General features: G+C 40.2%; 1 protein-coding gene and 1 long non-coding RNA gene across 7 annotated transcripts; one reads left to right on the top strand and one right to left on the bottom strand.

The window, feature by feature from the left end:
- Positions 1–2337: 2337 nt before the first annotated feature.
- Positions 2338–6287, top strand: TRMT10C (tRNA methyltransferase 10C, mitochondrial RNase P subunit). Of its 3 annotated transcripts, none has more exons than XM_005880178.2 (2): positions 2338–2466; positions 4778–6287. In XM_005880178.2, the coding sequence occupies exon 2, from the start codon at positions 4790–4792 to the stop codon at positions 6041–6043; it is 1254 nt and encodes a 417-aa protein (XP_005880240.1). In that variant the 5' UTR covers positions 2338–2466; positions 4778–4789; the 3' UTR covers positions 6044–6287. The 3 variants fall into 3 exon arrangements, with proteins under 3 accessions (XP_005880240.1, XP_005880242.1, XP_005880241.1); XM_005880180.2 differs by having other exon boundaries at positions 2338–2508; XM_005880179.2 differs by having other exon boundaries at positions 2418–2494.
- A 2789-nt stretch (positions 6288–9076) lies between these two features.
- Positions 9077–11639, bottom strand: LOC106723704. 4 transcript variants are annotated; one of them, XR_001359416.1, is made up of 4 exons: positions 11590–11639; positions 10783–10852; positions 10254–10456; positions 9077–9978 (listed from the first exon to the last, which is right to left on the bottom strand). It is a non-coding gene; the product is annotated as an uncharacterized LOC106723704 (long non-coding RNA). The 4 variants fall into 4 exon arrangements; XR_001359413.1 differs by having other exon boundaries at positions 11489–11633; XR_001359414.1 differs by lacking the exon at positions 10783–10852 and having other exon boundaries at positions 11489–11633.

The following is an 11639-nucleotide window of genomic DNA, read 5'->3' as shown; positions in this document are numbered from 1 at the left end:
ATCCCTGTAAACTGGCAGTAGGACATCCTTCAAGGGGTCCCAAATTGGAGAGGGTGCAGGCCAGGCTAAGGAACACACCCTCCCCCGTGCACGAATTTCGTGCACCAGGCCACTAGTATATACATAAAAGCCTAAGTGACCAGCTGACCGGCTGGTAGCTATGACATGCACTGACCACCAGGGGGCAGACGCTCAACGCATGAGCAGAAACCACAGGCATGGAAACATGGAACAGACTGATGAATCTCAGAGGGAAGGGAGGAGGGGGGAAGGTGGGAAGAGATTAACCAAAGATCTTATATGCATACTAGAGGCCCAAGGGACCCCACGGGTGCATGAATCTGTGCACCAGGCCTCTAGTGTGTGTGTAGATTTCAGAAAGGAAGAGAAAGGAAGAGAGAATTATAAACATCAATGATGAGAGAGAATCATTGATCAGTTGCCTATGCTTGCCCCCTACTGGGGATCGAGCCTGCAACCCTGGCATGTGCCCTAACCAGGAATTGCACTGTAACTTCTTGGTTCATAGGTTGATGCTCAACCACTGAGACACACCGACTGGGCTCTCATTGCAGTTTTGATTTGCGCTTCCCTAATGATTAGTGATGTTAAACATCTTTTCATGTGCTTATCGACATTTCAATACGTTCTTTGGAGGAATGTCTATTCAAGTTATTTGCCTTATTGAAGTTCTACTCAAGTACTTTTGAATTGGGTTGTTTGTTTTTGTTGTTGTTATAGTTCTTTTTCTTTATATGTTCTGGATAGTAATCCCTTATTAATATGTAATTTGTAGTTGTCTTTTTACTCTGTTGATAGTGTCCTTTGATGTACAAAAGGTTTTAACTTTGAAGTCCAAAATGTCTATTTTTTCTTTTGTTGCCTGTGCTTTTGGAATCATATCCAAGAAATCATTGCCAAATCCAATGTCATGACATTTCCCCCCCTACGTTTCCTCCTAGGAATTTTATAGTTTTTATTGTCACATTGAGGTCTTTGATCCATTTTGAGTTAATTTTTGTATATGGTTTTAGGTTATGGGCCTAATTATGTTTAATTTTCACCTGACGGTATGTTTTTCTTGATTTTTTATTTTATTTTATTTTTTATTTTTTAATGTTTTTCTTGATGAGAGAGAGAGAGAAAGATATCAATCATTTCAGTTGCCTCCAATACCAACTGGGGACTGAACCTGCAACCTGGGCATATGCCCTGACCAGCAATCTAACCAGTGATCTTCTGGTGCACAGAAAAACATTCAACCAACCCACACCAGCCAGGGCAGTTTTGTTGATTTTTATGGGGGAGGGAGAGGGAAAGGAAGGGAGAGGAAGAGGGAGAGGGGAGAGGGAGAGGGAGAGGGAGAGGGAGAGGGAGAGGGATTGGGGATTGAACCCACAATCGGGTACGTGCCTGACCAGGATTTGAACCTGCAAGACTTTAGTGTACCAGAGTATGCCCAACCAACTAAACCACCTGGCCAGGGCGGATCTAATGATATTCAGCACAATCACTGAAAAGACTGTTTGTGCCTTATGTTTTGTAATGACAACTAAATCAAAACACTTTAATTTGCTGGCTAAACAAAACATCTACAAACTTGATTTTGGCCCAAAGGCCAGTAATTTACAGTAGTGCCTTAACTGCATTTTCACATTCGATTTTCCAAATGAGCTAAGGCGAGTGAGAGATATCTAGTGTTGCCTATCAGGAGCCAAGCATTGCACCAGGTACTGGTGATAAATTGGTCAAAAAAGTTAGGAAGTTAAAGTCCTAGCATCCAGGAGTTTAAAGCTCAGTGAGACTCGAGAAAACATCATTTTATTTTAGTATTATAGGAATAAATAAAAGGCCTAAGTAGAGAGTAGGTTATGAGAAGAGGATTAGCCCTGGCAGGGTAGCTCAGTTGGTTAGAGCAACGATCAGATACACCAAGGTTGTGATCCATCCCTGGTCAGGGTACATACAAGAAACAACCAATTAAAAAAAAAACAAAAACAATGAAAGCATAAATAAATGGAACAACAAATCAATATTTCTCTCTTTTCCTCTTTCTCCCTTCCTCTCTAAAATCAATAAATAAAAAAATAAAACAGAGATTAGAAAGAATTTTAAATAATGGACGGGGGGGGGCGCTAAAAGAAAAAAATGGGGAAAAGGAAAAAAAAAATGGGAGGACAGAACAAAAAAAGAACAGCTAAACAGCCCACCTCCACGGCGACGATTGTTTGCAATGGCGCAGGGGCAGCAACCAGCCTCCTCTCCCACAGCGCTGCTTCCCAGGCCGGAAAACCTGCCCCTGCGCCTGACGTCATACGACTGCGCCCAGTGCGGGGAGGGCGGGATTTCCGGCCGCGAACTGATTGGCGAGCGGCGGGTCGGTGTGGCGGTGGTCTGTGCGAGGCCACGCTCGTGCTCTCCGGTCCCTGCGGCTTCAGCGGCGGAGCCCCTGTCCCTGCGGTCCCGGTAGGGGCGTCTCTCGTCGCCTTCCCGAGTGCGTGCGTGCAGGTGGGAGGCCGCGGGCGCCGTTCAGAGACTAGACTTAGCGGAGCATGTGCGCTCGGAAGGCCCACAGTTCAGAGGAAGCCCAGGTTGATGCACAATGTGTGACTTTTTTTTTTTTGAATTTTTGTAAACTTTAGCTGGGAAAATATCCCAGTGGTACCGTGCTGGGTTGGCATTGTACAGAAATTAACTGCCATATTGGTGTAGAAATGTTATATTTTTTCCGTTTGTACAGGGGTAATGCACTGTATTAAATATGTAAGGTCTTATCTACCTGGGTTTGATTGCAGAAACTAAAAAAGCATTCTCTAAGTCATAATAAAAAAAGGAAGCCCAGTGATTTAAGAAACTATAAATACTACAATATCAGGATCAAGAACAGTGTTTCCCAAAATGATACCCTTTTTCACTTTTTTATATTTTCGGTTTTCATTTCTATGCTATCCCAGAAATCTTTACTAGTTACAGAGACAAAACTCAACAAGCTTTTTTCTGAAATCATTGTTTCTCATGAGGACTCCCAGTTAAATATTCCAAGGAGTGTAAAGTAAATTGTTGTGTTTTGTTTTTTTTTTCTTTAGAAGTTGTCTGAACAGCCCTAGCCGGTTTGGCTCAATGAATAGAACACTGGCCTGTGGACCAAAGGGTCCCGGGTTCAATTCCAGTCAAGGCATGTATTTTGTTTGCAGGCTGATCCTCAGCCCTAGTTGGGGAGCATTCAGGAAGCAACCAATCCATGTGTCTCTCACATCAATATTTCTGTCTCTCCCTCACCCCTTAAAAAAAAGAGAGAGAGAGAAAAGAAAATGGGGTAGAAGAGAAGTGAATGGATTCAAGAAGTATTTAGAAAGTAAAATGAATGTAACTCCAATGGATTTGATATGCTGTGTGTGAGAGAGGACAATAAGGAATGACTCCGTTTCTGGCTTCAGGAAGTAAATGGAAAGCGGTGTCCCTCCCTAAAACAGTGCGGGGAGAGCAGCAGATTGGGAAGGCAAAGCAGAGAGATTATTTCAGCTTGTTGCATTTGAGGTGTCTTCTGATTCATGGTGATTGAAGCCACAGAAATAAATCCAACCCCATAGAGAAAATGTTTAGATTGAAAAAAAAAAAGGCTAAGGACAGAAATTAGAGGCACATCCACCTTTATTTATTTTTAAATATATATATTTTATTGATTATTTACAGAGAGGAAGGGAGAGGGATAGAGAGTTAAAAACATCGATCAGCTGCCTCCTGCACACCCCCTACTGGGGATGTGCCGGCAACCAAGGTACATGCCCTTGACCAGATTCGAACCTGGGACCCTTGAGTCCGCAGGCCGATGCTCTATGCGGACGCTCTATCCACTGAGCCAAACCAGTTAGACTGAGCCACATCCACCTTTAAAGGGGGTGAGAGGATGAGGCATCTGAGCATCAATGCGTAGGTCAGAGGAAGGAGACTCAGGAGCATACAGAGTCACTAAAGGAAGAGAATTTTCAAATATTTTAGTTGCATTTTGTAAAAAGTTGAATTCCTTCTCCCCCCAACCCTCCCCTTCAAATCTGGCACTAGTTTCACATCGTTAAGGGTCTTCATTGTCTTGTGGACCCCAGACCTGTAGGATAAACTGTGGAGCTTATATATATTTTCCCTTAGTTTGGACATTTTGTTTGGCAGTAACATTATTTGCTGCAAAATAAAGTCTGAACTAGGGAAAGGAGGTTTGTTTGTTTTAAAATCAGTAGATCTCTTTATATTTCTGTTTCGAAAATGTGAGAGCCTTGGTAGAGAAGCTCCCAAGTGCTTTTTTTACCAGTTGTCAAATTCTGTAACTTTTCTGCCCCTTGTTTTCACGTGTTGCTAATGGTACGGATCTTATGTTTGGGTCTGTACAGGGTGGGTGATCCACTCTGTATCGGGGTTAGTATAGAATGGAGAAGAATACAATATCATGACCTTAGCCACATTAGTGGTATATAACTGTTACCTAATAATATTGATTTTCTGGGCCCTGAAGGAACTTCAAAGTATCCTTTTGCCTAAAGCAATAGTGAAATTCATGTCTAAAATAAGAACCCAAATAAGTTTTACACTTTTGCTTAGTGAGTGATCATAGACTCTAGGCCACAGGAGTCTAGGAAAAATTAATGGTGCAGCAAATAAAGTTGTACTAAGATTCCACTTTGTGTTTCAGAAATTGATTGCATTTGAATGTCTCAAATTTATACTTGTAGTTAGAGGGGTTTTTTAATCTTTAACTTTTCATGACATTTTTCTTCTTTTATAGGGGTTTTCTTACATGCCTGTTTTCCTCAAAATGAGTATTGGTATCACCTTCATAAGACCTTTTGCCAGAGTTTTGGTGCCATTTACCCTTAATAGGAAGAGAAGGGTTTTATATTCAACGATTCTGCACAGATACATGTCTTCCAAAATACCAGCTGAATCCTGTCCTAAAAAGGAAACTACATCACCTGAACAGCTGGAATTGGATGGGTGGAAAATTACAATGAAATCTAGTGTGCAAGAAGGTGTTTCAACAGTCTCAAGTGCCAAGGATGAAGATCCTGTAGCTGCCACTAGGGAATTAATTGAGATGTGGAGATTGCTTGGCAGGGAAGTACCAGAACACATCAGTGAAGAAGAGCTCAAAACCATTATGGAATGTGATTCTAAATCATCAAAAAAAAAATATTTAAAATATTTATATCTTAGGGAGAAAATGAAGAAAGCTAAGCAAATAAAAAAGGAAATGAAAGCAGCAGCAAGGGAAAAAGCAATACAAGACCAGCTGCTAGAAACCACTAACCAAGATAAACAGCAAGACTTTCTATTTCTACGACTTTGGGATAGGAATATGGACATAGCAATGGGCTGGAAGGGTGCCCAGGCCATGCAGTTTGGACAACCTTTGGTTTTTGACATGGCTTATGATGATTATATGAAACCAAAAGAACTGCAGTATACTGTTTCTCAGCTTCTAGAAAGCGAAGGATGGAACAGAAGAGATGTCGATCCTTTCCATATTCATTTCTGCAATCTTAAACCAGATAGCCCTTTTCGTAGAGAGTTAATTAAACGTTATGGAGAAAAATGGAACAAATTGCTTTTAACAGCAACAGAAAAGTCTCACGTAGATTTATTTCCAAAGGACAGTATTATATATCTAACTGCAGATTCTCCCAATGTTATGACTACTTTCAAGCATGACAAAATTTATATAGTGGGATCTTTTGTTGATAAGAACATGCAGCCAGGCGCATCCCTAGCCAAGGCAAAACGGCTGAATCTGGCAACAGAATGCTTTCCATTAGATAAATATTTACAGTGGGACACTGGTACAAAAAATCTCACCATAGATCAAGTAACACGTATTTTGTTATGTCTGAAAAACACTGGTAGTTGGGAAGAGGCTCTGAAGTTTGTTCCTAAGAGAAAACATACAGGTTATCTGGAGATTTCTCAACATCCTCAAGAATTAGTCAACAGAATAAAAAAGACTATTAATTCATTTCCAAAAGGCTCTCTAAATAAATACACACAGAAAAAGTGACTTGAAAGAGAAGTATTTGATAGCTTAAGAAATAAATGGATTGGAAATACAGTTTGTTTGTTTCTTCCTGAATGGAATTCACTTGCTCTTTAAAGAGTTGTCTTTCCAAACAAGTATTGTATCTCTCCCCAATTTATTAAATATCTGCAAACTTTGGAAATATATTTTGTTTATGTAAAAAGAATTTTAGAAAGTAAAAAGAGTTGTCCAAGTTTGTTGAGCCCAGTAAAACAGTTATATCATTGGTATGGCTTTTTTATGAATACTTGCATCTCAGACTCTATTTTCCTTCTTAAATGTTCTTTTAGCCATGTTAACTATTCTTTCATCAAAAATTGATAGAGGAGACCTTGTGGGTTTGTTCAGTGGTTAGAGTGTTGGCCCTCAAACTGAAAGGTCTTTGGTTCAATTCTGATCAAAGGCTCAGTCCCCAGCCTTGGTTGATGTCTCTCCCCCTCCCTTCCACTCTAAAAATCAATGGAAAAAATGTCCTCGAGTAAGAATTAACAAAAAAAAATAGATTTCTAAACTTCAGGTGGTCGTTCACTTACAGAACATTTGGTACAGTGCTGGGCATGTCATAAGCACTAAGGTATATTGTTTAACTGGATATTAAAAGGTTAAGCAATCCCTTGAATGTCAGGGATTTGGCTGTATAATGAAAAATGGGCCGGGCTGGCGTTACTCAGTGGTTGAGCATCGACCTATGAACGAAGAGGTCACTGGTTCACAGGGCACATTCCTGGATTGTGGGCTCAGTCCTCAGTGGGAGTCTTGCAGGAGGCAGCCAATCAATGTTTCTCATTGATGTTTCTTTATCCCTTGTCTTTCCCCTCTCTCTGAAATCAGTAAAAACATTTTAAAAAGAAAATGGGTTTGGGGGGCAGAAAACATTTCTTTTTAAAAGAAAAGGGCTTATTTGATACGTGTTACATACAGTAATTTGCTACTTTGGCGTATATGGCTTTCCTTTTGTAGGAAATAGTTCTTTTTCTCAGCCATGTGATTGAATGGAAGTTGCCCTATTTTTATAAACCTGGCTCTCCTGGCCACAGCTGATCATCTCAAAGGAGACACCTCACTCAAGCTTAGAGATGGGCATCTGACTTTAAGATAGGCCAGTCACAACACTTTTCCAGGATTTTTGGACTTGAGAACTAAGACAGCCTGTGTTAGTTCCTTTCTGGTGGTGGACTTTAACAGGATATTGTAGAATTGATGGTGTATGTGTCCTTGTCTATGAAAGAAGCCAGGAGAGAGTGAAGCCTACCCCACAGAAATAAGATCAATTTCTGGAGCTGTTCAAATCTCTGCCTCCGAATGTCTCTGAAGTCTAGCTATAGATTTCCTTTAGCATTTATTGGTTGTAAAAACTTCATGTGATACCCTGGTATCTAATGAACCAACTCCCCTTTGCCTAAGCCAGTTTGAGCTGGGTTTCTGCCACTCACTACCTAATGAGTCCTAATATACTTGAGAAAATACGTGCTTGTTTCCTAAGAAATGAACTTTAGGAACCATATTCATGTAAGACTACCTGCACCATTAACATTTTTGAAAACATGGGAAATAGAGATGTATGGCCAATCATTTCTACCTAGTTTCTGAACTGAAAATTAGCATAAGGTGCTATCCCATGCATTTCTTAAAGCAGTGCTTAACTTTTACCAAATACTACTAAGTACCTACTTTGTGCCGAACAGAATGCAGTTTACATGAATTAAACAACTAAGTTATAGGTACTGTTAATACGTTTTTTACAGATAAGGAAAATTTACTCAAAATAATTCAGCCTTTAAGTATCTCAAAAGATCTGACTTTAAAGTTCCGTCTTTTAGCCTATAAATTATAAGTATAAAATGCAATAGAAAAACAAGGTATGCCTAACCTAAACTTGGGATCAGGAAGGTCCTTGAGGAAGTGATGTGTAAATTTAGAATTGATGGTGTGATTATTAATTTCAACTGTTAGACCCTATTAAAGTGGCAAAGCATTAATACTTGAACTGCTTGAGGTACATTGAAGTTAAAATAGCATAGAGGTTAAAGAATAAGGTTAAGATTCCCTGGCAGGACCAGCACTACAGTAAGGCAAACCAGGCTCCTAGGGGCACCTCAGTAGTCTCCCAGCCCTGCTCCTAGGGTTCCAGCCCCACCCTCATAGGCTCTGACATTGCTTAAATTGCTTAATCTCTTGAAATTTATCCTCATTCACAAAAAGATTATAAATAATTCTTGACTCATAAAATATTTAATATGGTGTTTGGCACATAAGTGCTAAGTAAATATTCAGACTATCCATTCAAATTGAATGGAATTTCATTGGAGTGTATGGAATTTCTAGTAGTATATACAAGTTATTATATCCCTTTAAGAAGTACATTCTTATTTCTGTGTAACAATATGCTCTTATTTCAGTAATGCATCACTGGAATTAAAAGAAAAAAAAAACCCTTGTCCTGGCTGGTGTAGCTCAGCCTTTAGACTGTCGGCCCTTAAACCAGTGATGGCGAACCTTTTGAGCTCGGCGTGTCAGCATTTTGAAAAACCCTAACTTAACTCTGGTGCTGTGTCACATATAGAAATTCTTTGATATTTGCAACCATAGTATAAAAAAGATTTGTATCTTTGATATTTATTTTATATATTTAAATGCCATTTAACAAAGAAAAATCAACCAAAAAAATGAGTTCCCGTGTCACCTCTGACACGCATGTCATAGGTTCAGCATCACTGCCTTAAACCAAAGGGTCTTGGGTTCGATTCCTGATCAAGGGCATGTACCTGGGCTGCATGCTCCATCCCTGCCCCACACCGGGGCTTGTGAGGGAGGCAACCAATCGATGTGTCTCTCACATTGATGTTCCTCCCTCCCTCCCTCCTTCCTTTCCTTCCCTCCCTTTCTCCCAGTCTTGAAAAATCTTCAGGTGAGGATTATCAAAAAAGAAAAAACCCCTTTCCAAATGGGCAAGCAGCAACTGATTTCTAAGACTGCTTTTCTCTTATGTAGATAAATCACAATGGCAAGCTCATCCAGTTTGAACTTATTGATTTTAATTTTCCAAATTTTTTAGAATTTGGAACTTAGCAGAACCTCAGATGCTGTTTCAATTTCTCCAAACTATATGGCCTAACTTCTCGGCACTCACGAGGAAAGACTGGCTTTTCTCTCTATCTCAAACATCCAATAATTTATTCTATAGTATTCTTCCTCTTTAAAGGCAACTTTTGTTGCCTATGTTCTAATTGTCTTTGCCTCTTACCTATTACAGACATGTTTTTATGTAATGCCATTTCAAATGCTCTCCTTTTTTGCTCTTTTCAAACATGCCACCAACTTCCCAGCTTTTAATAATTAAAACAATTTATTTTTTAATTGATTTTAGAGAGAGAGAGAAACATTCATGCATTCATTGCTTGATTCTTGCATATACCTGACTGGGGATCGAACTGAAAGCTTGGTGCATTGGGACCATGCTCTAACCAACTGGGCTACCCAGCCATACTTGGCTACAATATTACCCAGTTGAACTTTGTTATATTTAAGCCAGTCCTTTAAGCAAGCATTTCAGGTGCTTAATAGTCACATGCAGCTAGTAGCTGCCACACTGACCAGTGCAGCTCTACAGCACTGCTTGATAACCCTGTGACCTGCTTTGTGCTTACATCAGTCGTACCGTTTCCAGCCAGATTCAGTGGCCATTTCCATGGCGCATCTACTGAGCACTTTCCTCCTTAAAATACTTCTTCCTTGATTTCCATATCCCAGCCATTGTTTTTTTCTCAATCTAGCAGCTTATCTTCCTCATTGGCTCATTCATTCATTCAGCAAATATTTATTGAGAACCTAGTATGTGCCCAGAAGTATTTTAGATGTTGGGATGTTGATGATACAGCAGTGCAGAAAGTAGTCCCAGCCTTCATGGATATGAAATTCTGCACAGAGAGGAGGCAAACATAAATATATAAAATGTCAGATGGTAGTAAGTTGTACTAGTTTCTCTCTCTCTTTCTCTCTCTCTCTCCCTCTAAATCAATAGGAACATATCCTTTAGTGAGGATTAGAAAAAAAACCCAGTATCTATAAATAAATACATAATTTCACATTAAAAAGTCTCATGTTTATGTCTCTTTAAAAGTGAGAGTCTCCGTGATTAAATAGCTCGTGAAGATTACATCTGGGGGAAATAAAACAAACATGAATTAATTACCTGCTCTATGTAAAATATTTTGCTGGGCACGTTTACATATACTGTCATAAATGGTGGACCAGGACTTCAAATCACCCAATCACCAAACCACCCTGCTTTTGTCCGGATACATACTTTCTCCATTCTCTAGGTTTGGAACCTGAGGATTCATCCATCCACAAACACTGAGCACCGTTCATATATGAAATGCACAGTACAAAGTGCTGTGAAGAAAAAAATAATGGTCTCTGTTGGGAATAAAGGTCTCTGTTGTCAAAGAACTTTTGAGCCATGTAGGGAAACCACTTTTTTTTTTTTAACACATACTAAAGGAAGCATAAAGTTACCAAGCAATGCTATGTAGAAATCATCTCACTTGGTCCTCATGACCACCCTTTGAGGAGACACTATTATTTCTATTTTATAGAAAAGGAAATGTAGGTCCTGTTGACAGTAAGAAACCCTCAAGATTTACTCAGCCAGTAAGGGATAGATCAGGGTATTCAAACCCAAGCTCTGACTCCTTCAGACTAGTTTCTATAATACTCACTGTATATTGTAGGGCAAACCCGGAAACTCCAGTTCCCTAGGCAAGGAATAAACCCTGTATAGCAAAAGGGCTGTATAATATAGGAAAAAAGGGGAAATGAGGCTGAAAAGTTAGACAGGGGCCCAATATAACACTTGGGCTTCATTCTGCAAACACTTGGGGCTCCACTAAAGATTTTTAAGCCAGGCAGAAATTACTGCAGTCTCCACTTAATAAAGTAACTTCTGTTAACTTGATACAGAAACTGCAGCCTAAATTTAGAAACAGTGGTTTTACCACCTGGCTACCGTGTCCTTGGGCAAATTACTCTTTGGCCTCAACTCACAATAAAGAGGGTAATTCCGCACTGAAACTCTCCTGGGGAGCCAACGAAATAGTGTCTAACACAAGAGGGCGCTCAATAAACGCTAATTTCCCCCTTAAGTAGCGAAAATTACGGCCCTACATTTTTTTTTCTGTGGGTAGGCAAGGCGATCCAGCAACACCAACACGCATCAGCATTGCTGAACCCTGTAAGAGGTCCACAGAACAGCACATTTTCCAGGTAAGCCTCTAGGACAGTGGTTCTCAACCTTCTGGCCCTTTAAATACAGTTCCTGATGTTGTGACCCAACCATAAAATTATCTTCGTTGCTACTTCATAACTGTAATGTTGCTACTGTTATGAATTGTAATGTAAATATCTGATATGCACCCCTCCCCTCACCTCTCTGCGCCGTGAAAACAAAACCGATATCTCGTGAAAAGCCTGCACCAGTCCTCACGGGGGCCGCCCTCCCTTCAGAGGCGGCTGGGCTCCGAAGTCACCTGCAGTTCCGTTTTCGCTCTCCGGGGCCGCTCTAGGCTGCCGCCCCGCC

The sequence above is a fragment of the Myotis brandtii genome, unplaced genomic scaffold (assembly GCF_000412655.1).
Source record: "Myotis brandtii unplaced genomic scaffold, ASM41265v1 scaffold63, whole genome shotgun sequence".
Lineage (NCBI taxonomy): Eukaryota > Metazoa > Chordata > Mammalia > Chiroptera > Vespertilionidae > Myotis > Myotis brandtii.
Note: the sequence above shows the minus strand (reverse complement) of the source record. Positions and strands in the feature narration are given on the sequence as shown.

Bases quoted from the DNA above. Each gene is read 5' to 3' on its own strand.
- TRMT10C (XM_005880178.2), top strand. From the start codon at position 4,790: ATGCCTGTTTTCCTCAAAATGAGTATTGGTATCACCTTCATAAGACCT.